Below are 27,359 nucleotides of genomic sequence, written 5' to 3' on the forward strand. Positions count from 1 at the left end.
CTCAAATGTCTTCAAATGTCAGTTAGATCATGGATTTTTGCGAGCTCTGGTTAAAGAACTCATGCCCATGACAAGAGCGGCTTAACCCCAAAAGACTTAGTACGAATCTTAAACACTGCTAAAAAAATATCGTAGTATTGCAATTCATCTTATAATTTGAGCTTACGCCACAAGTCTAAATAAGTTAATGCTAGAAAATTTTCATTTTCATTTTGTACACATAAGCAGACATTTTAATATTGTTGAAACAGTTTTTGGCAAGCAAACTCTCATCGCCCTTGGTAAGCTGAAGAACAAACATTTATTATCTAAATATTATTCTGTGAAGCTGGCACAAATAATTTTAATGTATCATAAAATTATAAATTATTTTTGTGTAAAAGAAAAAAGGCGCTTTTTGGTATAATTAATTTAAGTACTTAAGTAGGCATCTTTTATTATTATTTATGGAAACTTTATAATTGAAAGTCCCAATAATGAATGACTGTTACAATTGATAACCGAGTGTTTTTTATTAATTTCTTCATGAGTTCCTTTGATAAATCATTCATTCAAAAATATACAATGACTTTATGAAGATGTCCTTTACAGTTCATTTACAATAGATATCTACGGGATAGCAAACAATGCTACAACATTTTAACAGGTTTTTAAAATAATAAGTATAATAAAACCAAATCAATCAAATCGTTACTCAATGATCTTTAATTATTTCATTTTAAAAAGGACTCCCGCGCTATGGATCAGCACTCATGGATTACTCAAACGCTAATGTGTTTGGCGTGATAGCCTCAACCAGAAACCTATCCGCGCAGTCAAAGTGCAGTAAATCATTAATTACTATCAAAATGTAACAGCGCCGCTAATTTACCAAACGCGCCATTATCTAATTAAGCTATTAGTGATGTTCCACGTCAATACAACTAGTCGATTAGTCAACTAGGTATTCCCGTTTATAATTTCGCTTGTAAACTGAGGGTAGATAAATAAAGTACGAATAACAGGAACGTTATACGTTGGCATTGGTAGAGCAGTGACGCCGCGGGATGATGTTACTCATTTTGTAATACTGATGTTTTACAATACAGAAAAAAAAAATATTTAGTGAATTAATTAACAAACAAAATGATGTCTACAAGTAGACATTATATTTTAATAACATTGTAATTACTAACTACAGTATAGTTTTCTTAATGTTGAATTGATAAGAAACTTTTTCCCCTAACCTCCAAAATAACAAGCAAATTTAGGAAGAAATTGATAACAGTCTATACACTGGCACACATAGTTCAATAGTAAGGCTAATATCATATTGTGAACTGGTACACAGCTAATATAATTAGCAGTATTGACAATTCGCTCGGGTCACCGCACAACCATATCTCTGTTCGGCTGTCTGAGTCTAATTTGACGCCGATATACAACATTATCTACCTGCTTATAAATTACATCTCATTTGACAATTTCACATGAATCGGATAATGTGGGCTGTCTATAAACTCACTTGCATGTGTATGTAGAATTGGATTAGGATTAATTATCATTTTGAATGGTATGAATGTTTAAAATAAAAATGATTAATTTTAAAACTTTGTATTTTTCAAGCATAGCTACTTACCATACTTAATTGAAAATCCTATAAAATTATTTACATTTAACCGTAATGTACTTAATTATTAAAATAAGCTTTATATCAAAAACATTAAAATGACAGTCATCCTGAAACATCTTAATTATTAACCAAAATCGCATTCATAAAATATTTTATGACGTCATGGATACATACTAGCAACGCCCCTCTGTTTTGCCTACGTTAATCCAATTTTCAATTTTAAATTTATTAAAAGAAACCCGAATGTTAAAATAAATTATAAAGTAGCAGAAATCCAAAAACCAACAAAATCCCTAAAAAAATTAATGATTCATTCAATTAATTTTTTTGAAAGATTAACAAACTTTCACAGAAACATACAAAATATTACTGGGATATTATTACACCTCTATCATAGTTATGACGTCATCATTTACGACATGTAAGTAAGAAGCTAGTGCCACAAAATATGTCATCACAGTTGATGTTAGCCAGTTATAGTCCATTCCATTTGACGACCTCTTAAAATGTCGTAATGCCGAATATGTGTCAAAATTGCTCCTTAAATGACATAATGAGCGCAATCAAAGTGCTGATGGTACTGATTGTATTAGGAATTTCCTATTTCATTTGCCTATAGTAGATGTATGAATAGTTTTATAACTTAAAACTAGTTACGGATAAAAAATGAATAACAGGTTCATAGACACCCATAAAAAAATTGTATCAGTAAAAAAACAAAAATAAGAATGTTATGCTGAAATATTATAAAAACCCTGAAATATAATACAGGTTCTCAATTAATTGTTCCACTTGAAATTGTTCAAAAGTATCATCTAAATAAAATAGTGTATTTAAAGTAAAAAAGTTATACTGGATCATTAGCCACAAAAAATCCATTCGTCGAACATGCAAAATATAATTTTTAAGAATATCGAGTATATTACATAACAGACCCGCCTGAAAACCTCTAAGCCTCGATCCATACATTCGTGAAATCTTACCTTACTTGATAATCCTTAGTTCTCTATAAATTTCCCGAAGATACCTCTTAACCCTGCTTACTAATTCAAATGTGTACGAGGTCCAATTTATCTGCGATATCAAAGGGTCGACGAGTCGAAACTTTCGATCCACAAACCACGGCCGACCTCTTAATAAAGATTTTGTAGGTAACCTTATATTTGTAGGGTAGAACAAAAAGCTTGTTGTAAGATAAGCTTTACTGAGAAAGCTCATTTTGTGTTCGAGAAGGTTTGGGTATGACATTCTTTTGTCAAATTATAGTACATGCTTTTGTATAAAAGTAATCGGAATAATATTTGTACTTTTCGGAATTATAATGACATAAAGACGAACAGCAACATTACATATTATTGTAGTAAATTTTCATTCTTCTCATGTTTGGGTCCACTGCACAGATAAACTTATGCAGCAACATAAAATTTATAATAAAATTCTAAAATCTGACACTAACTCAAAAGGTGTCAAAAGAAGCTTAATTAAATTCACACAGTGACAGTCATCACTGTAAAAAATATACAGGACACATGGTATGGTGTTTTTCAACAGCTGAACATACAGCCAACCGCTTAATGAATTTGACAAATTCAGTTATCATCCAGTCCAAAATACTGTGCTAACATACAGAAGTAAAACTTACAAATTCAAAACCTCCTTTCTGACGTCGGTTAAAAACAGTTTTATAACAACCATACAAAACAGGAGTTAGGTTACATCCTGTACACGCACAATCGCAACTGATTACGTTACGGACGCCTCACGTGATGTGATCGTTAATCTCACCTTTGTCTGTGCTCTTATCGACAAACATACATTATAGAGATGTGCCGAGTAACGAGTACCGAGTTTTACTCGACTCAAAATTGTTTCAACCAACTATTCAGCTTAATAGCTCGGTTCAATCAAATACCCATTTTGCGGGCGTAAAAAATCAAAAATCAAAACTTCACGTAAATGTGAATGAGTCATGCACGTTTACGAGCTAGGTACTCATTCATAATAATATTATTGATTTGGATATCCTAACTTCCTAAATTACTGATAAAGGTTTTTATGAACACTGTTGTTTTAATTACATATACTTAAATGTTAACATATTGCTGTTCGAGCAAAGTGTAGTCGACATTCAAACCAAGTTATTCGGCTGAGTATGAGTATCAAAAACCCGAGTTACCGAGTACCGAGTACGAGGCGAGTACGAGTACCAACTCGGCCCATCTCTATATATGTATATGGATACACCACTCTTAACTTAGAATTATATATTATCCTTACGGCTGAGACTTCGTTTACAAGAGCGTACAATTTGATGCTTTGTTTGTCTCTCAAGTAATTATTGCGTAAATATTATGTCAGAGATGTGGATGTGTTACTTTCTTGTTTTTTTTCTTGATAAAGGATTGTTCTTATCATTATCAGTAATCAGGAAATGGAATAAGATGTCAAGTTGTGGTTAATAACTTTTATATGTAATGGTTTTGCTAAAGTTTAACAATTTTTTTAATCGCTGTTTTTAGTTACTTACAAATAGGCATTAATACATAAAATGAAAAACATAATACAACACTTCGCAAACATTGGATCGTACCTAGATACATTTCGCCCTAGAAATGAAAATTAGGTACATAATATTAAGCAAAAGCTTTTAATTTAAATATGCAAAACTGCTAAAACCAGGCCTCAATTCAAAGACAGGCCGAATGTAGTCCACATTTATGAATTTTTGAGTCACTCGGATATTTTCATAACGACTGCATAATTTTCCTGATTCATTCAAGTGCCGTAGCTACTTGTTTCAGTTTAGCCGGTGACGTCACAGTCGCGTGCGCTTACTTTATTCAGTCAAGATGGCCGCGAGGCGCCGCCCGCGCATTAATTCGTAGATTTCCTGGACGGAAAATAGCTGGGTTTCCTGCTAATTCTCGTTATACTATCAGTGTGTCCAGTCTTCCTAATAATGCTAATTCTGTTGTAAATGAGGTGTTAAGTCATTGTGTGTGTCATCTCAAGATCTGACACATCCCACCAGTCCGGGTTACATACATTTTCTTTTTATCTTAAACATTTTGGAAGAAAGAAAATATTGAAACACTTTGAGAATGATGCCGCGTCCACTCATTATTAAAAAATCGTTATACTCCGAAACTAGTCATGCAGCCCCGATAAATACGCGAGTATAAAACGTTGCATCGTTTGAGTAGGAACTGCAAAGTTTTTTCGATAAATACGCGTGTGTAAAACACTGCATCCTTTGAGGTACCTACTTTAAATGAATTGCTTTTCATGTTCTCGTCTAAATGTCATATAGTTAAATAGAAGATATTGCCTTTAAATGCTTTTAACATAATATTCCGGCAATTCAAAACTTAAATTGACCGATTGTTCGAATCAAGCCAGAGTATTACTGAGTTGTCTCTATTTTAAATCCTTCATTACATCGATGCTGGATTCAATCTGAACCATTTCAATTAGTTCCTCATAGTATTGCGTTATTTGAATATACAACAATAGGTAAGTGCATCGAATTAAGGTTAATTAAAGCAATGACTGTTAATGTTCGCAATGAATACGCTTCACAAAGGAAATTGAACTCTGCCACGCACGTAATAGAGATTACACCGGACGAAGCCATGTGGGTGCAATCACGTAAATTGATAGCGATACTGTAGATAAATGTACGCATATTAGGTGTATTATGTTGCGATTTTTATTAGCTCTTCATTATTTTATTCAGGACTGGGAAAACAGGAAAGCAAACGATGAGGGGGCAACTTATGAAGGAGTATTATAAATACTGTTTTAATAAACGGGTATTTGATTGACTACTATTTGATCATAACTTAAGGTATTAAAAAAAACCTTTTTGTTACGTATTTTGCTTAATCAAATATCTTAGCTTTTTAAAACTTAAACGTGAATGATAACTAAGTCTGATGGCGAAAGTTTTGGAATCTAAATACGAACAAAGTTCTCCAAAACAGAACGAGTTCTTAGAAATAAAAAAATGTAGTCAAAATACTACTAAAGACATTCGGAAAACGACTCTACGTGCTCACATATAAAGCTAACTCTTCAACACCTAATCCAGTTTTAGAGGCGGCATCAAACGTAACAACACTACAGTCTAAAATAAATTGTGAAGTGACGTTGGACTGGAAACACTGGAATTTTATTGTCACTTTAATATAGAACGTTATTATTTAGCGCCCACGATCTAATATCCAATAAACGCTGATATTTTAACAGTATTTTTCTATCGGCCGGTCGTAATTCTCTGTTCAGAGTTTACGATGACGCATGGACCTTGCCAGGATACAATAAGTGTTTTCAACCGTCGTGGACAATCTTCTTTTGTAATTTTATAACAAATCTAAACTTTGTTTTAGTCAAAATAAATAAATAGAAGTATTTGCTTATGACAGTGATATTTTTGAAGTTTCGATAGTGGACAGTTTTCTTTTGTAATTTTAAGTGTAGGTAGATAAGGATAAAGAACTAATACTTTTTTCATGATCGCATATCAACAAATCTAAACTTTGTTGTACACAGAATAAATTAATAAATAGAATTATTTGCTTCTCACAATGATAATAAGTTAAGTTTGCAAAACCCCAAGCTCACTACACAAGTTTAAATTTAGGAAAAAATGTAAGGCGTTCGAAATTCGCAATTTAAAAACATACAACCATCAAAAAACAAAACACAATCATAATAAATACGAACCACACTCAGACCGGGCCGAGAGCTGGAAGAGGTCTCACGTTTCCATTAATTTACTAAAAATATTAATAATGCGACATTAGGGAACCACAAAGGTAAGTAAATAAGACGCATACAACCCAGCTATAGCTAATTTAAGCGAGAATGGCCGGCTGTTTTGTGTCGGTAATAATCTTTTGTAATCCCAACAAAGACTTAGATTGGATAATGCTTTTATGTAAGACGAGGGCAACGTAGTCTGTCGGAGTGCTTTTCAAAAACCGTAATGAATAAATGTTGGTGTTACCTTGTAGTTTTTGGAAGAAATGTTTAACTTTATAGGGAGAAGGGAAGGGTCTTATTATCCTGTAGTGGTAATATTGAACTGATGTAAAATACGTGTCTATTTGCAACCTTATTACGCCGCGTCATGCCAACCTAAATTTTCAGGAAAACTTACAGATACAAAGGCCACTTAAAAATACCTCCATTATTATGAATCTTCGCATTTCGCCAAAATCACGAAGAGTTTGACTAAGTTTGAGTTGGTTACGTATCGCTATGCCCAGCAATTTGACGCATATTCGCTATTCAGCATGACGCTACAATGGAAACATTAATTATGCATCTATGTATCATGTACCTATGTGTATAGGTGATTCCAAAATGTTTTATTAGTACACATGAGGGCCGCAAGCCTACCTCTAAGTGAACCGTAATCCTGGTGTCCCATTTACGACACCCACGGGGAAAGGGCAGCATAATTTTGAAAAGATACTACAAATAGGAAAAAGTTACTCATACACCTAATGTATTTTGAGTGAAACCGAGTGTTGTGGTGTTAGGTAGTAATTTTGTCCCTATTATAGGGTTTTACGTAAATCCTGATTATTTTAAGTGCACGGATAGCCAAACGGTTGAGGTCACCACGCCTAAAACACTGTCCACGAAGTGTCGAAAATCTTGATGTAAAAAGTCTGAAAATTACCTATTTTTTTTTTAATAATGTGTAGTTTATGATCATCCAAAAGAGTCAGATCAAATAAATATTAAACTGAATCCAAGAAGCTGTATTTGAATCTGCTAAACCATTTTGCCGCCTAAATCTCGTTTAAATCACAAGAGGAGCTGCAACTTCTTGTTGAAGCATTAAACTGATAAATTATACTTGTACATGGACGAGAAATGTTCTAACGGTTCATGAGATAAAGACTTTTGACAGTAGGTTTTCCTTTTCCCACTTTGTTACCGTAAAATTGATTAAAATACTTCTATAGTACTAAACAAGTAAACGTAAACTAGCAATCTGAAAGTTTTAAAACAATAGATTCCTCCATGCATACCGACGGTCTTGGACTCTCCATACAAATGCTCAAACGCTTGTTCGCCCATTTGTAAACCAGAGATCCATCAATCCGTAATGTTGTCATAAATGCTGGTACGTTATGTTGCCATCATTGGCATTGCATGTATACTCAAAATGGGACATTAAGTGTTCTACAGACTTTACGTGTGTTAAACAACTCGAATGGAATATTAAAATGTAGATAGGAAGTGTTTGGATATGGAGCTTTTGCGTTTTTACATTACGAGTATATGTTTTTAGTTTCGGTACGCATTATAGAGTGCACTTTACAGGGACGTTGCATGTAAGTTTGAGTCCTTGAAGAAATATCAACTCTAGACAAATGAGTGTCATCAATTTTCAGCGGGAATACAAAACTTCTTATAAGACCAGATACAATCAGTTAGGCAAAGGATTTAAATTCTTCATCAGATTAAGTTCATATTACAAAACGGTGAACTTCCTCCTGTCGGGCTGATTTAAAAATCTTAACCATCCAGGGCGCCATCCAAATGCAAACAAATTCATTGAAATCGGTTCTACCGTTTAGAAGGATTTCAGTGACATTGAACAATCTTTAATAAAATAGAGATAAACTATGCACATAATTTTATTTATTTACTTAAAAATATACAATAACGTATTTACCTGCTCTTAGAACATAAATACACAATACTTGTCATTATAAAATTACTCAGAGTCGGTAGGAAGTTCTACCTTTAAAGCAAAGCTGCGATTCCAACTTATTTTATTTGTTGTTACTGTAAACGTACATGCAACTTTGTCAGCTCAGCCGAGGAAATCGGATTACAGCGATACAGTTCCTGCTCCCCAGTTGTCAGAATTGTAATCTTCTAAGTCAACGGCTTTGTCAGACAAAGGAATATAGATAATGTTCCTGGGTGATATTTGTTTAAAGAAATTCTTAACATTTAACATATTTATGGCTTTAACAAGTCATTTGAGACGGTCTACCATAATGAAAAGAATTGTTTGAAGATATAAGTTATGATTTATACCTTCCCTGTTTTCTTCCACTTTTTTCACTGTATCTTCGCTCCTATTAGTCGCAGCGAATATAGCCTAAAACCTTCCTCGGTGAATGATCTCATCAACACAGAAATATTTTTTCAATTTGAGTAGTTCCTGAGATAAGCGTGTTCAAACAAACAAACAAACTCTTCAGATTTATATATTAGTATAGATTTCTTCGATTCGAATGAAAGACAAAAAGGAACTAGGCAGAACATAGCAATACCTAAGCCGGATAAGCTTAAACTCACCGCACTAATCCGATCACCAATACCTCAAAAGCTTAATCTTCTATAATAAATTTATTTGTACATTTTAATAAATTATTCTTTACAGTACAATATCATTGTCAACAGGATAATGCACATCCGTAATTCCTTTTATGTTTACATGTTGTCCCTTATTATCTGATTCCCCAACCGACCTTTGCATTTATCTTGCTTCCAAAAAGATATTTACCGGGTTATTTGAAAATGCATAAATTAGTATTAAAGATTTATGTAAAAAAATAATCAAAAGAACGCAAATAAGAACTCTTTTGTATAAAAAAAAACAAATGGATTGAACAACGTTCTTTATTCAAATTGAATGTGTATATTTTTAATTGGAGGGAAATATGTAGTTATTACAAAATGCATTGATGTTTGTCTATGAATGTTGTGACAAATCTAAATCAATAACAAATTAGTTGAATCAAAACACGACCTTATTAAAATGTTATTATTCTATCAGATCATATGGTTAGTATAAGGTTACATTGTAACTAGGCAAAGGTCAAATTACTTTTTAAAAGAATGTTGCTAACTTGCTATACTTCTAAGAACAGATTATCATCATTACCATATTATGCATGTTTGTAAACATTTGTTAGTCTTATCGGGAACTAATTATAATGCTAATCTAAAGTCTAGCTGATCGACGGCATAAGTAGGTATAGATAATAAATAAAATTAGGTATTATGTTTTAAATTTGCACTAAAAGATGCAGCTGTAAAGTGTAAACCTTATAAACATGCGAATATAATATACGTTTCGTATATTTTTCGGCTTTATTTATTTTAAAATTGCATTTGTGTTTTTAATACAAATATCTGATGAATCCCGTCAAGTAAATCTGGCTTTAAAATAAAAAAGAAAACAATCACCTTTTTTTAAAAACATTTAATACCTGTCTAAAACAATCCTGAAGTTTTTCAAATCAGTTTGCTTTGGCTTTAACGTTTTGAAGTTGGCATTTCACGGTCTACGTGGATTTCAACCGGCAGGACTTAAAGAGGTGATTTTTCAGGCTTATTGTTGAGAATTGCCGCCATTTACCTCTTTATATGTCTGAGAACCGCAACCGTCTGCCGGCCAGATCTCAAGGATTTCGCGGTATTTCACTTAGCTACGGGACTTTGTTTTATTAAATTTTAATGGTAATATAGTTGAAAGATGCGATAAATAGTTATATTTTTATTACGTTCAGCTAAGATTAAACTTATGAATACACTTTATGAAATGCAAAGCTTTCCATTTCATGAAGATGACGAAAAAATAAAACAAAATTTATTCTTAATATTTTCTTCTTATTTTGAACTTTGGAGCCTGTCTCATAGTATATCTAGCTGTTTTTTTTTACAAAATTAATTGATAAAATTCACTTAAAGGTTAATAATCGAAAAAACATACTGGGAGTTAATCTGTCCCTGAACGCCTGATCATTCATACTGCCTCGATAACCTTGTATAAACACATCGTTTCGTAAATGTACCTACATTTATAGTGCTTACATATCATAATATCAGGATTCGCGGGAGGTATTAAAGGTGCAGTACCACTTCAGATGAGATCATTTCACGAGCAATTGCCGGCTCAATCGCCTCACAATTAAGTAATTGTTATGAGCACGGCGCGCGTCCTGCCCGCTTCCCACTTGCAACAATGTAGCTCGCTTACTCACCTGTCCAAATGGATTAGCAGCAGCTGGTACTGAAGATAAATGACGTATCTTAGCTGATTCTGTTTAATTTATTTTAACACTAGCTGGCCAATCAAAAGTTGTGAACAAAAATGTCCGATTCTCAGACCTGCGCAATTCATGGGAATCGGCCAAGCCTTTTCGGAGGAGTTCATGTACGCACAGTGGCGCGAGAATTTTCTATTTTAGATTCTCCTTATTAGTTCAATCAAAATTGAATAAGAGTTACGTCGAAATTCAGGACTGTATCGGTTAAAAGCATCTAGTTACTCTCAATTACGAGACCGAATATAACAACTAATTGATAATAGTTCTTGAAACGAAAATATATTTTTCACTGCATAAGTACTTCCTGAGGTCATGTACAAACACAATGTAGGCATATTTTAATCCTAAATTATTTGCGACTTTACAGGTTTTTTTTTCAATTCTCATAAACTTAAATATAGTCTAAAACTTCTTATTCTACTTAGAAATAAAAAAAAACCACAGAATATGTGATTTTTATGCATTACGTCAAGAGATCTCTGTCTATTACAATATATACTTACTCTTGTATATGGTGTACGAATGTCTGCCATACTAGTACTAATGGTCACTTCTCTCGTCTTTACAGATTCTACTGGGACCTGTGTATGTTACTACTGCTGGTGGCCAACCTGATCATCCTGCCGGTCGCCATCTCATTCTTCAACGACGACCTCAGCACTCGCTGGATTGCCTTCAATTGTCTCTCCGACACAATATTTCTTATAGATATCGTTGTTAATTTTAGAACAGGTAACACTTGTCAACCCTTTTCCTAAATTTCAATTGATTTCTTTTCTCTTTGAGCATTATGCTATAGTATATATGTCTTTCTTCTTTCAGGAATAATGCAGCAAGATAATGCAGAACAAGTGATATTAGATCCCAAGTTAATAGCGAAGCACTATTTGAGGACATGGTTCTTCCTTGACCTCATCTCTAGTATACCACTAGATTATATATTTTTGATCTTCAACCAGGTAAACGTACGTTGCAATTTGGCCGTGTTGTTCTTATTACTATAGTTTTAATCTGTCTTTTATGTTGTTGATATTCTGTTTCAGCTTGGGTGTTCATTTGTTTTAGACAATATGTTATTATTGTTTCCAATTTTGTTTTTGTTTCTCATTGTGAACTTTTACCCAACCGCCACGAGAACCTGTGCGTCATCGTGTATTTAGTATATTGTGTTATCAGGGTCTAAGAAAACATGCAAAGGTTTGATTAAGCACACCAGTTTCATTTTCATCGAAGTTTCTTATAATTTCTTTATGATTTGATTCATTCGGCCACCCATCACCTGCACGTTTATCATCAGTAACCCATATGATTTCTCAATGTCGTTCTGTTCTCCGCTCTGTGGGCGACCTTATGTACTCGATACATGATCGTATGGGATACTTAATCCTTTTCTTAAAATGTATGGAGATTTTAATGAGCACTTTCCAACTTTATGCACGAGCTATTCTAAAATGCTTCCACTAAATTGCACTCTGTTGTATCGAAGGTCTTATTGTATATCTTTATAATTTCGTATATACAGTTGTATTTCCTATTCTAATCTCTACATTGGTCACATGCACGTCGTCTTCTCTCTTCCTCCTAATATTTGGTTTTCTACCTTCAAAGTTGTTTACAGCATGGTCTCAACGCTTCCTAACGTAACAAGTTTTCCACTTCTGTGTATTTTGTTTTCTATTTTTAATATCTATAACATATCTTGGTTTTTATGACGTATATATGTATATGTTTTATTAATCGTTTATACTTTTAACCTGTTACCAACTACAACACGACCAAATTGTAATATTTAACAGCCTACACTGACAGTTTTAATAGTCCTATAATAACATACAATTTGCATCAGTACTGAAGCTTAATACGATAGATTAGGCACAGAAGAATATTAATTAATTATAAGCCTATTGTATACATTTAATTTAATAACAGCTTTCACTAATATGATAGACGATATACCCCACTTGATCTGAACTAAAACTGTAAATTTACAAAACATAATTATAACATGTTTATTATGCTTCAGCACTTTTCTTTGGCTGACAAAATCTTTCAAAACTGCAATTATGCATGTCTTCAACACTTCGTCTGTATAAACTATAAGTTTAGCCGCTGTCGACGGGATGCTCCGAACATTATCTTCTAGAGCATCATGAGGCCAGTCATTGCCGATTAAACCGTGTACTTTTATGTTGACAGGACTTTAGTGAAAGCTTTCAAATTCTTCACGCGGGTCGTGCACTAAGGATACTTCGGTTAGCAAAGCTTCTGTCGTTGGTGCGGTTACTGCGGCTCTCCAGACTCGTCCGATATGTATCGCAATGGGAGGAAGTATATGTAAGCCATCATAATCTTCTGACCCACACATTAATGGGTTGCCCTAACTACTAGCCACTAACACTGCTCTAATACATTACGCTCACATTTACTAACATGACATGACTAAATACGCTACTAAAACTGACCTTATAATATTGGATTAAAGTAATGATGATTGTCTAAATTTGTTGTAAACTAAAAAAAAATGATTGGCTATATCTACGTGTCTGAAATTTTTATTTGTATGATAATAATGAGTTTAATGTGAACTGTTTTAGCGTAGTGATCCTAAAGACGTAATTATGGAGTTTTGTTGTAATCCTGTATTATACCATTGATCCCGCCCCCCACTGTATGTGAGCCCCACGTCCCGCTCTGCACTTCTCTACTGCTTCTCTGCAAGCTTCTTTCTGCCTGAGCACGCTCTCACTGATGAAGTCTGATCTGTCTCTTGTTTCTGCGCCCGCGCCGCGATTGACGCCCGCGTACGACGTGTCCGCCGACCCGAACCGTCCCACACATGCCAATGCCGACAAAGAATATTATTTGCCGAAATGTTCATATTTTGTTGCCGCTTTTCAAAGCCTCTAGTACTATTAATGCGCTGGTGCTGACGTTGTACAACCATGAACTCAAAATAATGAACGTCATGAAATGTTTACCATACATACCATACGCGACTAATGATTAAGTCAAAGCCCGAATAGAACAAAATACTTGCATATTCGGAGAAAGTGAGCACGTGTAGTTTCTGAATGATATGTAGATGACCACTAGATGAATAAGGCTAATTGCATTCCAAGAATCCATCCAACAAGAAACCAATGATGCAAAATATTACCAGAAATATTGCGTAACTTTAGAAAGCTAGTGTTGGCACCACTTAAAGACTAGGTAGTGGTTCCGTCCAAACAAGTACAAGCAAGGTTACGAAGCGGAGAGTCAGTGAGAAGTGGAGTACGGGGAGGGTGGTGGCGACATCGCAGTGACGGTGTTGTGTGCAGATGAGCCCCGCCCCGCAGCCGCGCGACGAGCCGGGCGACGCGGACGGCGGCTCGCGCGACCTCGCCTCGCAGGTGCCGCATGCCCCGCGCGCTCTAGCGCACCCGTAGGGGACTAGCCCGCGTCCGCTCGTCTCGGTGTTAGTGCATCCTGTGTGTGCCTGCACGCGCCCCAGCCCCGCCCCGCACACCTCGCGACGACCTATGCCCGCCGACCCCTCCGCGCTTCGGGCGCGCCTGGCTCTCTTCCTACTATCTCGTGTTTCTCGCTTGTTTTCTAGATCTTGCAGAATCTTCAAAAAAAGCGCACGGAACGGAGGGGACGTCTCAGCTCCGACGTTGCCAAAAAGAAGGGTGACACCAAAAGCAATCTGATCTTCAAGGTAACCAGGGTCGGCACGAGCCGGCGCGCATGTGCTCGTTCGCCCGCTTAGCATGTTGCCGGCAGCGCTGCCAGGCGTCCTTTAGTCCGCTGCGTTCGCTTCGCTTTCTCTCTTTCTTTGGCGTTTCTGTTTCCGACCCTCGTACCGCCGGCGGCCGCGCGGGCTGAGGCGCGCAGGCGGTGCGGTCGCGCGACCGCGCGGCGGCCGCGGCCGCGCGACTCGCACCTACCGCCACCACGCATGCTCGCAAGACGACTCGTCTCACGCGTTCATATTTTATTTCTCACTTCTTTACGACTCCATCGGTAGAGAATCATCGCGATGCTTGACCTCGAGCGTCCTTGTCGCGCGCAGTCCGCACGGCTTCCTTTAGAGGCGAAACTACCTTACAAGCCGACTTTGTTAATGTTGTGCCGTTCTCTTTTCAGTTCCTCAACATGGCGTCGGTTTTCATGCGGATATTCAACCTCATCTGCATGATGTTGTTGATCGGGCACTGGTCTGGCTGTCTTCAGTTCCTCGTTCCTATGCTGCAAGGATTCCCACCAAACTCATGGGTCGCAATAAACGAACTACAGGTCGGTATGAATCTGTTCACTTAGGTTAATAGAAGACCAATGAGCAATTTAATAATATTAGTTGTTCTACAAACTCAATTGGAGCAGACGCAGAAGAAGAGAAAAAAAGAGCCTGCTGATTTTTAAAGATTTTGCAATTTTTCGTGGTCTGGGGAGGAATCTACGCATACAAGCAAGTGCATTAATTAGACTGCTATTGAGGTGTTAAATAATTATATTCTAGTCCACATCAGCACGTCCTAACAGAATAGAACTTATCAACATTCATCTCTACTGCTTTACGTTTCAGGAGGCTTTCTGGCTCGAGCAGTACTCGTGGGCGCTGTTCAAGGCCATGTCCCACATGTTGTGCATCGGTTACGGCCGCTTCCCGCCGCAGTCGCTCACCGACATGTGGCTCACCATGCTCTCCATGATCTCCGGAGCCACCTGCTACGCCCTCTTCCTCGGTCACGCCACCAACCTCATCCAGAGTCTTGACTCCTCACGGAGACAATACCGTGAAAAGGTACATATCAGTTTTATTCAAATATTTTTTACATTAACAGTTTTCAATAAATCTATCACCGTTTTAGTGGACTGTTCCTAACAATTTTTTGTAAAATGTCGGAGATAAATCGTTATGAACACCTGCGCAGAGCCAACTAGAGGACATGAATTGGACGAAGTTTCGGTAATAACTAGAACTTCTGAATAAGTTTTCAATAAGTGTCAAACGATACCATTACATTAAACCGTGCATGCATGTGTTTGACTAAAATTTCTGTGTAAGATCCCCATCTAATAAATCGATCACTAAAGCCTTCATTGCCTGTTTCAGAGATTAGACGTGAGTACAAAGAGAATGTTTGTTTAGTGTTTCACTGGTTGTTATATTACGGAATCAATCATCTGCACCAATGCTCATGTCTCCATCAAAATAACCAATGTCATTACTTCGTACATTTCACAAATATTAACGGGTGTTCATAACTATTTACTTCCATGGGTAAACTAACCGCTGGACTCTGTTCGTTAGGGTAATACAGTGTATGTCTATGAGTCGGTTGTTTGCAGGTGTGTAGTTTGTACTTCAATGTTAAGTGATTATTGTCTCTAACAGTCAATGGTTTAGAAGATGCATGATTTTTATTTGCTATAGGCGTGTGTGATCCGTATCGGTCCGTTGTGTCACATTTAATAGCTTTATGTGTACGTATTTTAGGTGAAACAAGTGGAGGAGTACATGGCGTACCGTAAGCTGCCGCGCGAGATGCGCCAGCGCATCACGGAGTACTTCGAGCATCGCTACCAGGGCAAGTTCTTCGACGAGGAGCTGATCCTGGGCGAGCTGAGCGAGAAGCTGCGCGAAGACGTCATCAACTACAACTGCCGCTCGCTCGTCGCCTCTGTACCATTCTTTGCTAACGCTGACTCTAACTTCGTGTCAGACGTTGTGACCAAATTACGTTACGAAGTCTTCCAACCTGGTTAGTAGATGAAACGTTTAACCTCATGAAATTTTATAATTAATTTTGGACATAAATAAGTGTCTTATATAAACGAAAATTTTATTAAGTCAGCATATTCAAACTAAATGGATTTCCATGTGATTTCAGGTGATATTATCATCAAGGAAGGAACCATAGGGAGCAAAATGTATTTCATCCAAGAAGGCATCGTGGACATCGTGATGGCAAACGGGGAGGTAGCGACCAGTTTGTCGGACGGTTCCTACTTCGGTGAAATCTGTCTCCTCACGAACGCTCGAAGAGTGGCTTCCGTCCGCGCCGAGACGTACTGCAACCTGTTCTCCCTGTCTGTGGACCACTTCAACGCCGTACTGGACCAATACCCTCTGATGCGGCGGACCATGGAGAGCGTTGCCGCCGAACGACTCAACAAGATAGGCAAGAACCCCAACCTGGTGGCGCACCGCGAGGACGACACCACGTCGGAGGGCAACACCATCAACGCCGTGGTGAACGCGCTGGCGGCCGAGGCCGAGCACGTGTCGCTGTCGGACGACAGCGTGGCGCGGCTGTCGGAGCGCTCGCTGGGGCTGGCGCTGCAGCCGCTGCAGGCCGCGTCGTGCCGCATGGCGGGCGTGGCGCTGCCGGGGCTGGGCGTGGCGGCCGCGCTGCCGCGCCCCAAGTCCGAGCACGACTTCAGCTCGGCGGGCTCGGCGCCGCCGCCGCTCAGCGCCGCCGCCGCCGCCTTCCACAAGTCGGACGCGGGCATCGCGCCCTGACGCCGCACGCTCTGCTAGTGCGCGACATAGCAATACTAGGCTTAGTGCGAGCGTCGTGCGGCGCGCTCGCTAGTTGTAGCGTAGACACGAGTATTATAGCTGCGACTTCGCCGGGCGCCGCCCGTTGAATCTCATTTTGTGATCTTATACTTAATTCTCCTGTGTTATAATTTAGGTTAAATTTTATATCATTGACGCTGTGAGGAATCGACGAATACGTGACGTATTTCGATTGTATAGATTATACCTGTTATATATTGAAGAATGATACTATTGAATCTTTATAGAGATACCTTGCCATTAAAAGAGGAAATAATTATATAGACTAGACTGAAATGTAAAGATATCACTATTTTATGCTTTGTTGGCGTAAGACATAGACCTCTATTGTTGATGCGGAATATTCGAACGCGGAGTTATCTAAGTACGAAGTGTATAAACGTTCCTGATTATCACGATTCAGAGATTATTATATTGGAAGCTCTTTACGTAGGTATATATGTCGGATCGTGGGAGCCGCACGCGCGGGCGCGGCCTCGCTCGCGTCCGCAGCCTCCCCCCCCCCGCCCCACGTCCCGCGCGGATAGTGGGTGGGGGGGGGGCAGGCGGGGGCAGCACAAGCGACGCACAACTGAACTAGCCTCACGCGAGATTCCAATAGCACACAGTTGCTTTCTTCATTTAATTATAAGTAGTAATATCTACCGATAATCGGCATAATTAGCGCAAACAATTCTCTCAGTTTCCTAAGTAGAGGTGGATCAGTAGCGCTTCGAATTTTTTGAGAGTCGTTTCTGTATGTAAATATTGTAATATCGAGGATTTGCCTTAGCGCGGGCGTTCGTTCGAGCGGTGCAGTCAATTATTCCGTGCGCTCGCGTTGCGCGGCGGACGTCTCGGTTCTCGATGCACTACTACACTTCATACTTTTTAATTGTAGGTGAAATAATTTATTGTCGATAGTGATCATTTCGTAGGAATAAGTAGGCCGGAGTGTTAACAAATTCGGACGAATTACATTATGTGATAGGGCAGTGGTCGGCTGCGGGCGCGCGGCAGCCGGCTCGGCGACACCCCGTAGGAGACCAGTAGATAGCTCAGTTACTGTGCATGACTCATAACACTCTCTGTTCTCGAACTTGTCTATCGTTTGATTCTATCAATAGCCACTTTAGTTCCTCCTATATGGCAATGAAATGGCTTACCGCAAACGCTTATAACTTTGAATAACTATAGTGTAAATTAGGTATATATTATTATGAGCGACATATCCTAGCGAGGCTCAGTCGGGTGTAGCTGGTGTCGCCGAGTCGCCGGCCGCCGGCGGCGAGCCGGTGCCGCTAACTTTGGCACGAATCATCGTTGACTAATTCTTATAGTGTCGTGACAATTTGTAAAGACGGTTTTGCAAATGTTGACTTTTTAGCCAAAATATAGTTATTGAATGACGAACGAATACGCAGTAGCTTACTTGTAGATGAACGCAGCCTAGTTCTCAGTTTTGGCGACTAACACCAATAGATACTTTGTACTCGTAAGATATTTATACAATAAATTGGTCTTAGCAGAGTGACTATCTGTCAATTTATCTACAAAGAGAAAATATTATTGCGTTTCATTCCCAGAAGCATTTATTTATTGTTGTTTTATCTACCTAACATTACCGCTTTTGTAAATTATATAAATTTTATAGAAGAGATCTATTTTTATTGTGAAGTTGATCTACTGGATGTAAGTAAATGAAACCTATATAAAATTTATTTCTTTTTAATCTGAACTGTTATTTGTTACATATTTTAATAATTTCTGGTAACTATTGTCACCAAAAGTGCTCATCGCTGTCAAGAAAATTAGAGAAAAAATGCATTAAAGAATGAAGAAAACCGCCTCTTTGTTTAAATTTTCTACCTCTCCGACAAATCCTTCTAACCCACTTGTACTTTTCTGCCTTTATGCTTACTCCGTTCAACGTTCAGCTGAACAGGAAACGGTAAGGCAGTTTTTTACTTATTCTGTAAACGCATCTTAACTTACGATACATTTCGACGAGTTATCACATTCACTTAGTAACTAGAGAAAAAAAAATATATTCTCGCTACCTACCGACTCAGTTAGGTATTTATGCAGGTAGGTACAGTCAGCGAAAAAAGTCGATGAACAGAATCAACAATAAAATGCCATAAGTTATAGTCGCAACTAGGAAACAAAATATAATGTACACTAGTAATAAATTTACAAAAGTCGTTACACACGAGTATTTCAAAAGTATCTGTGCACTAGTATTCCTAAAGTCGCTGTACACTATCAATCCAAATGTCGCTGAACATCATTCTATCAAAAGTTACTAAACAGCTGGAAAAAACAAAATTAGGTTAACAAAGTATATTTTTAATGTTGCCGTGTGTTAATGTACTTTTGACGCTTATGTTGTTCAGCTACTTTTGGGAGAGTGCTTGCTGTATCTGTATCAATACAATTTATAACTATAAAAATACTCGACCGATTTTGATACAATTTGAATGGAGTGACATTGAAAACATTAATATTTATATGTTATTTGTCTCATCTATCTTAGATGAGACAAAACACAATTTGTTTCATTTATTACTATTATCGTATTTCAAACTAACGCTTGTTAACCCCAATGGGCATAAGCTGACGCTTTTTGCTCTTAGTATTGTAGCCCTTGTATATTTACCAAATAAGTACCATAATACTGACAACAACATAACTATTTCTATTCTAGAATAGGAGGTAAAATACCAAAAAGGAAAATAATTTTCCGTGCACGAATGGCTAGCTCTGAGTTCCCGGGTTCGATCCCCGGTCGGATCAATGTAAAAATTGATATTTCTAAATTGTCTCGGGTCTGGGTGTTTGTGGGACCTTCGTTGTATCTGAATTCCATGACACAAATGCTTTAGCAACTTACTTTGGGTTCAGAACAATGTCTGTGATGTTGGCCGCATTTATTTATTATTATAAGAATAAAATATAGACCAACACATAAATTATTTAAAAATGGAGTTAAAAATGTATTAAAACGGTTGTTGCTTATAATCCCTAATAATAAAGAAAATAGTAACAATTATCTACGAAATGCATTAAAATCTTGAAGATTTCAAGAAAGCTAAAAACCTTTAAATATGCTAGCAACATTGACATTGCAAAAACATGTTTCTTTTCTCACTTCTAGCCACACTCCAGCTGTCTTTGTTGACAAATGAATGTTGCTGTCAATGTCATAAACGTCATGCCTTATATTTTGGTTTGGTATGTGCGTGCCTGCGTGGGGTTGAGTATGTATTCTATCTTGTGAACATTTTAACGTCGGTACATATTATTGAATACATACCTACAACAAAGAGCCGGTGTTTTCGCAGTTTGTGGTCTTAACATTACTGAACTTTTATCACATTGTTCGCACAAAATGTCGACAAGAAGAGCAAGAATAAAAGCTGTTACCTCACTACCGCCGCGGAGAAAAAATAACGATGGGGCTGAGAAGGCGAAAGGTACGATTCTTGAAAAGGATGGAGTTGAAAAAGCCAGGAGTCCTAGAACTCCACGGGGTTCTATTAAATCTCAAGATAACTTGGAAAAGAAATCTCCTAGACCAGTTCCTCCTTTAATATCTCCTCGCCATATAAATAATGCTAAAAGGGTACCAGCTTCACCCCTCAAATCACCATTCAACATTAAACAAACCACAGACAAAGTAGCTTCACCTAAAGTCACCATTACTAAAGAGGTTTCAACTCCAAAGAGTTCTGAAAAGGTTTCTGTAATCACAAGACTGTTCGCCGCTAAGTCTAGTGTTTTTGCTTCACCAAAAAACTACAGTCCTGTTAGGAAAAGTAGTGTAGTGTCTCCTTTGAGAAGACTGGTATCAAGTGGAGAGATTAGAGTACGAAGAGTGTCCATAACACCTGAGCAAGGTTCAGACAAAAGTAAGGAGATTGTATCCGGTATTGATAACATTGATGGTAAATCAAAGGAAATATCGAAGGAAGCCAACACAATTACAACAGTAGATCTTGTAGCCAGTATTGATAATGTTGATGGTAAATCAAAAGAATCATCAAAAGAGGCCAACACAACTACAACAGTAGATCTTACCAGGGGTGAATTGTCAGATGGTAAGTTCAGTCATGTTTATTTTCATAAGGACACACTTATCATTTGGAAAGAAAATAACATAGTTGAAAGTTCAAACTAAGTACATATAGGTACATAGAAATAGTTAAACAATCTTAGTGTTTTTTTGTCTGAAATCTAAGTTAAAAAATAAAACCTGACTAAAAACTAGTAAATAAGATTCCCATATCCAACATGTACTTAGTTGTTTATTTATTGCATATAGACAATATTTTTTTTAAGTAAGTAATTAATTATTTAAATCATTGTGCATAGTACGTTGGCGTCCTGGATTTGTCCACTGCCACAGAATAATCTTGTACATGCTATTTTACCATTATCCAAAATACTAAATATTAAAACTTGACACTTCTGCCGGCCAATTATTTGAACAACACACACTGAATGTAATTTGATTGATGTTTCAGATTATAATGTACCAAGTGTACCGGAAAGCATAACTGAAGATACAGTTATGGATGGTATAGTGCCACTCCAACCTGTTTCCAATGCCCCTAAACCTTTAGCAATGTTAAAGAATGAAATTATATCGGAGAATGCTGAAGTCTTGTTTGACCCTATTGTGCCACTGCCTTCCCCAAGTAAAGTGAGGACAAAGCTGCGACCAGTGCCCAGGTTAGCACCTCTACGAAGAAACAGTGTACAGGTATGGGATTAGTTAAAACTATTTTAGATTGATGAGTTCAAATGCAAGATAGACCAAAAAACCTAGAGAACTTGGAAAATAATGTTGATTTAGGTGCAACAAGTTTTGTTGCTAGTAAATTGCTTTAGAGGAAACATAATATGCTTAATTGCTGTATTGTTATATTAGACATCTGGGAATTAGTAAAAGTTGTGTGGCTCTCAAAGGAGAATATGGATTGTAAACCTAATTCTCTTAATACGACAAATGCCTCTGTAACACGCAAAAAAAATATTTCTACTTTTATGTAATTTATATTTTTATGTATATATATACTTACGTGTATTTATCCAGATAGTTCGACTAGTTTTGGACCAGATTATTCAGATCCGCCTCCCTATAATCAGGCTCCTAATAATTACGCGTAATCCGTCGTGAATCCGCCTCATGAAACTTATAACAGCGTTTATATGTTTCAGCTTTGTCATGTTTTATAAACGAATAAACGGCATGTATCTAAGTATCTTAATGGTATCCTTGTTACATAGTAAAAATGTAACTTATACACACCCAGGGCAGTGCATCAGAATCAGAGGATGAGAATCGTCGCGCGCTGTTAGGCGGCGGAGCGAGCACGCCGGCGCCGTCGCGACAGCGACACGACTCGCAAACCTCAGTCAGCACTATGATTTCATTGCCTAATAGGTAACTGTGATGTAAAATTAATATTGTAGAAATATTTTTACGTTATCAAAAACTTATTGAATCGATACTGGTCATTACTGGTGTCTAATAAGAGACTTGAGGCTTTACCCCGCCATCTCTCAAAGTAAGGTATTTATAATTTTACCTTTACGCTATATGCTAAATCAGGCTTGCTGACAATGGCAGGTCCAATGATCAATCTTACAATATTTATTATTTATAATATATAATTCTGCTGAAAATGTGTATGTCACTGAACTTCTAAACGGCTACACCGATTTGAATGTTTCCATCTCTTATCACTTATGTAGGTTTCTGTTAACCTAATGGCTGAGATCCACAAAAAAATGTAAAGATAAATAATGGCATTAAATATCATGCAGGACAATGTCTGTCCGATCCGCTAGTATTAGCCGATATTATTAAAGCGTTATGTCCAAGTAACTGGCGTATCCTATCGACGTCCGTCCTATGTTACAGAGAAGTGACTCGCATCAGGAACGATTCGATTTGTTCGAGTGCTAGCCAAGCAATAGCGGTGCCGCTGGCCGCCGGCTCGCCTCTCAAAGAAAAACAGACAAAGTAAGTGTTATACTCAGTACTTGGCGTACTTGCCTTATATTTAAAAAATATCAGTTAATTTAGACATCTTATAGCACAGCATTATTTTCAGTTAGTGTTTATTTCATTCGTAAAGAAACAAATTATTATTAATCAGAACTGGGAACTTCCACTCCCTCTATAAAAGTAAATAATAATATTTTCAAATAATATTAGTGATATATCTTAAAATTTCTACATTTGTTCAGGACTCGTCGCCCAGATAATTCGCGGCGCTTGGCAGCGATGCGCAGACGCAGAGAGTCTGTTAAGCGTGAAACGCTCACCATGTATGACCTGATCTTCTATAACCCCGCGTCTAACCCCATCATGTAAGTATACTATTTTGTATTTATATTTATAGTAAAATTGTTCCGTGTTTCGCATGGCACGTTAAATTGTGGGTCCCGGCTGTTATTCCTACATCTTCGTTTCAGGTAGTCAAAAGCTTGAAAAAGTCTAACAATCAAAGGGTATCGTGTTGCCCAGGTAACTGGGTTGAGGAGGTCAGATAGGCAGTCGCTCCTTGTAAAACACTAGTACTTCGTTGAAATCGGTTAGACTGGTAGCCGACCCCAACATAGTTGGGAAAAGGCTAGGCCAATGATTTATAGTAAAATTGTTAATGAAAATGTATGAATTTTGTTCTCTAGGGAAGGGGATTTTTTTTACCGTTATTTAATTATTCTTATTAATAAACTAGTGCCTCAAGGTATCAAGGTAAGGCAAGGTATAAATTCTTATGTCCCAGAGATCTGACAGCATTTGCTTATCCCAAAACTTGTCTAATGCTATAAATCAAAATCACAATTCACATGATGCTGACCCAAATCTACTCCTATTATTAATTATTGATGGTATATTCTACCCAGTCCTGATCAAGACGAGTTAAATGCAAAAGAGGCAAATGAGAAAGCGGGCAAAGAGGCCAAGGAGGAGGCGGTTCGTAAGGCATCCAAAGACGAGGAGATGCCTGAGCCGCAGCCGGAAGTGGATGCCGCCGCGCCCGTGCCGCAGATCAAACTCGGGCCCAACGGGGAAATCATTCTGGATGAACAGAGCTTGGTAAAATATCTTATTCTTGTTAAAAATCTTCTTTATTTGCCACTTCGATTAGAAAAGGATGAAATTCTGTCCTCCATTACTCCCTAATACTTACAGAAATGAGGTAAAGAAGTCAATTTCCGTACGTTTTGTTGAGTGCATGAGTAAACACCATTGCTGTTTCTACTCCATGAGTTCAGTAAGGTGAATATTAGAGAGATGACCGTAAACTTAAACTGCATTAACAGGAATCCTTTTAACATACTAAGAAAATATTCTAGTTTATATAATTCTCTTGTCGCAGTGTTTGCAGTTAAATTCTCATGAATTATTGAGTGAATATTGGGTAATTGTCAGAATCGGACTACATCTAATTATCATACCCCTGGGATACCTGGGGACTTTTTTGTATCAGAAAATTCCCTATAAACAAATCATATAGCAAAACAACGATTGCCTGGTATACTGATATTATTAATCTCTCCAACAGGTAATCAAACAATCAGAGACCCGTCGTGTATCATCTAACGTAGTCCACGAAGGTGCCTGGGCCAACATCAGTGCGAATCGTTACCGTCGCACGCCGCGCACGGCCGACTGGTCCGACGCCGAGACCGTGCGCTTCTACCGCGCACTCGCCGCGCTCGGGACCGACTTCATGCTCATGGAGAGGCTGTTCCCGGGCCGGACGAGGAGAGACTTGAAGCTGAAGGTACTACTGTAACGTACTGTATATGTTCGAACTGTCTGTCGATGTTAGTCGTTGATAACCCTCGCTCGGTTAGTTGATGTAGAGAGTTGAAGTTTTTACTGCGAGCTCGGGGATTATACTGTTCTCCAGGTAGACCCGACATAAAGACAGACAAGATATAATTATTGTTCAGTGGGATAAAATAAAACTATTAGAATTTACTTGTACATGTCAGTTTTGGTCCTTAATCTCGCACAAACCAAGACCTTGAAAAATTGTCTAATGTTAATATTTCTATTTAAGTGCAATATAAAGTCTATTTGACTAATATTCCAGTTTAAAAAAGAAGAGCGCCTCAACATGGCTCAAGTGGACAAAGCTCTCCGTACGACCTGTCGGTGGGATGCGACCAAGTTACAAGAGGAGTTCGCGGCCGAGAGAGAAGCAGCTGAGAGGCGTAAGAGAGCCGAGGACGCCAAGATGAAGGAACAGGCCAGGGAGATGAGAGAGAGGCAGAGGATCATCAAGGAATCTAAAGTCAGACAGAGTAAGTACCATCGATATAGAAAAAAAATGAAGAACATTAAGGAAAAGTCTTGAATTTCGTTTTAATCAAATGTCTTGTAAATCTGTTACCTTGTGCTGAACGGAATGCAAGTAAGTGGTAATAAATTTTAATCAACGTTTTGCGCGGAAATGATTAATTTGAATGTTACGACTTCTTATTTTCATAATTGTAAAAATGTGGTAAAATAAAAAGTTAAAGAATAATATAGAAACTTTCAATTGGCAAATTTCTAATCAGTTAAGTTTTATAGTTGAAATACTAAAGTAAGTTTTTATTTATTTCAGGTCGAGCTTTGAAAGCGCTCGGTTGTTCTGTAGTTCCGAAATCAGTAGAAACTCGAGTGGACACAAGCTGTTCAGCGGATGAGTTAATACGACGACATCACGAGGCGAAGGCACGAAAGCGAAAGGCAAAGCAACCGCCACAACCGACCTCCCCACAAAAGATACCAGCCACACAAGCCACGACTTCACAGCCACATTTCGCAACCTTAACATTAAGAAACAAAACACCCACAGCGCAAGATAAAGCAAACCCCAACCTAGATATGGCAACCCTAGAAAAGGTGGACTCGACTAAAACGCCGGAGGTCCCAGTGGTGCCATCTAACATTGAATCCGGTTCGTTAGTGGTACTAACGGTCGACGACCCCAATTCGCCTACAAAGAAAATGTTACAAACATACGTGGCTCAGGGTGGAGGACAGTTAACTCCTGTAGCTTTGCCGGCTTCGTTTTTGAACTCCGTTGTTATGTATATGAGTAAAGGGGAGAAGACACCAAGGAGTATATCTACGACGTCATCACCGCATTTGACGTCGCCGGGCAGTGTGGCCAGCGTCGACAGTCGGCCGCGGTCCACGCCCGGCGTTATTCAGTTGACCGGCGCAAGCCCTGCGAAGCGCACGCGTCATAGCTCTTACACTATCACACAGCTTTGACAGGATACCGAGTATACGGTAAACACACAAACTTATAAATGTGTGAACAATAGTCCCTGACACATGTTCGTTTTGGGCGAACTGCTGTTGTTGTTCAAAAGCTTAATAATGCTTTTTCGTTATTTGATGCATTGTTATGAGATATAGCTTTTAAAACGCATGTCAATTGATAAAGCTATTTCCAGTGATTCATTTACCTCTAGTCGGACATTTTTGCAAACCATAGACCATCACAAATGTCTATTATAGTTTTTTTTTTGTTAGACTGCAAGTGTTGCTGTATTAAAAAAAGTAAGTATCTATAGCATACATTAGCACTGTCCTTAGTTGTAGTTTACATGTTCTTGTGAAGTGATCTTTATATAATTAAGGTTATGAAATGAAATGAAACTATAAATTGTTAACGGTGTTACTACAAAAAGGAGTCAAATGTATTTTACGTTAAATGTTTTTTTCTATGATGTCACACGAAATATGAGTTAAAAAAGACAATAGGTACACACATTTAATTCTTGTTTGTGGCAACACTGAAATTTATAATCGTTGGTCGATTAGGTATAGATAATTACGTAAGTATTTTATTTATGATCTATTATTTAATTAATAATAATGTTTTCCAAATATCCTGTTTTAGAGAGGATGCGAGAAATATCGTTCAAGTTGTAATATATTGCCGTCGATCATATATCATGACTGCACGGATAACCGAGTGGTTGAGGTCATCACACCAAACCAAACCGAGCGCGACGTGTCGCGGGTTCGAACCCCTCGTAGGACAAGCGCTTGTGTGATCCACGAATGCTTGTTCTCTGTCTGAGTGTC

The 27,359-nt window shown here is 37.8% G+C and overlaps 2 protein-coding genes across 14 annotated transcripts in view; both read left to right on the forward strand.

Moving 5' to 3' along the window:
* Positions 1 to 19,093, forward strand: part of LOC113504080 (potassium/sodium hyperpolarization-activated cyclic nucleotide-gated channel 2) — a 232,280-nt gene extending 213,187 nt beyond the window's left edge. For 7 of the 13 annotated variants that reach the window (XM_026886182.1, XM_026886215.1, XM_026886271.1 and 4 more), the window contains 9 exons: positions 11,267 to 11,430; positions 11,521 to 11,663; positions 12,895 to 13,032; positions 14,297 to 14,398; positions 14,827 to 14,976; positions 15,266 to 15,484; positions 15,797 to 15,805; positions 16,181 to 16,445; positions 16,575 to 19,093. In XM_026886182.1, the coding sequence (XP_026741983.1) occupies positions 11,267 to 11,430; positions 11,521 to 11,663; positions 12,895 to 13,032; positions 14,297 to 14,398; positions 14,827 to 14,976; positions 15,266 to 15,484; positions 15,797 to 15,805; positions 16,181 to 16,445; positions 16,575 to 17,206 (1,822 nt within the window). In that variant the 3' untranslated portion in view covers positions 17,207 to 19,093. The remainder of the gene's footprint in view (positions 1 to 11,266; positions 11,431 to 11,520; positions 11,664 to 12,894; positions 13,033 to 14,296; positions 14,399 to 14,826; positions 14,977 to 15,265; positions 15,485 to 15,796; positions 15,806 to 16,180; positions 16,446 to 16,574) is intronic. The other 6 variants (XM_026886190.1, XM_026886198.1, XM_026886224.1 and 3 more) reach the window with 6 other exon arrangements.
* Positions 19,094 to 20,250: 1,157 nt separating this feature from the next.
* LOC113504141 lies at positions 20,251 to 27,299 on the forward strand. Its single transcript, XM_026886303.1, has 9 exons — positions 20,251 to 21,345; positions 21,772 to 22,010; positions 22,564 to 22,694; positions 23,175 to 23,276; positions 23,504 to 23,626; positions 24,167 to 24,359; positions 24,829 to 25,050; positions 25,366 to 25,576; positions 25,882 to 27,299. The coding sequence occupies exons 1-9, from the start codon at positions 20,637 to 20,639 to the stop codon at positions 26,535 to 26,537; spliced, it is 2,586 nt and encodes an 861-aa protein (XP_026742104.1). The 5' UTR covers positions 20,251 to 20,636; the 3' UTR covers positions 26,538 to 27,299.
* Positions 27,300 to 27,359: the final 60 nt, after the last annotated feature.

This window comes from Trichoplusia ni, chromosome 2, assembly GCF_003590095.1.
Source record: "Trichoplusia ni isolate ovarian cell line Hi5 chromosome 2, tn1, whole genome shotgun sequence".
Classification (NCBI taxonomy): Eukaryota; Metazoa; Arthropoda; class Insecta; order Lepidoptera; family Noctuidae; genus Trichoplusia; species Trichoplusia ni.

Bases quoted from the DNA above. Each gene is read 5' to 3' on its own strand.
- LOC113504141 (XM_026886303.1), top strand. From the start codon at position 20,637: ATGTCGACAAGAAGAGCAAGAATAAAAGCTGTTACCTCACTACCGCCG. The intron at 25,051-25,365 runs GTACTACTGTAA...CTAATATTCCAG, and splicing joins GGAGAGACTTGAAGCTGAAG to TTTAAAAAAGAAGAGCGCCT. The intron at 25,577-25,881 runs GTAAGTACCATC...TATTTATTTCAG, and splicing joins GGAATCTAAAGTCAGACAGA to GTCGAGCTTTGAAAGCGCTC.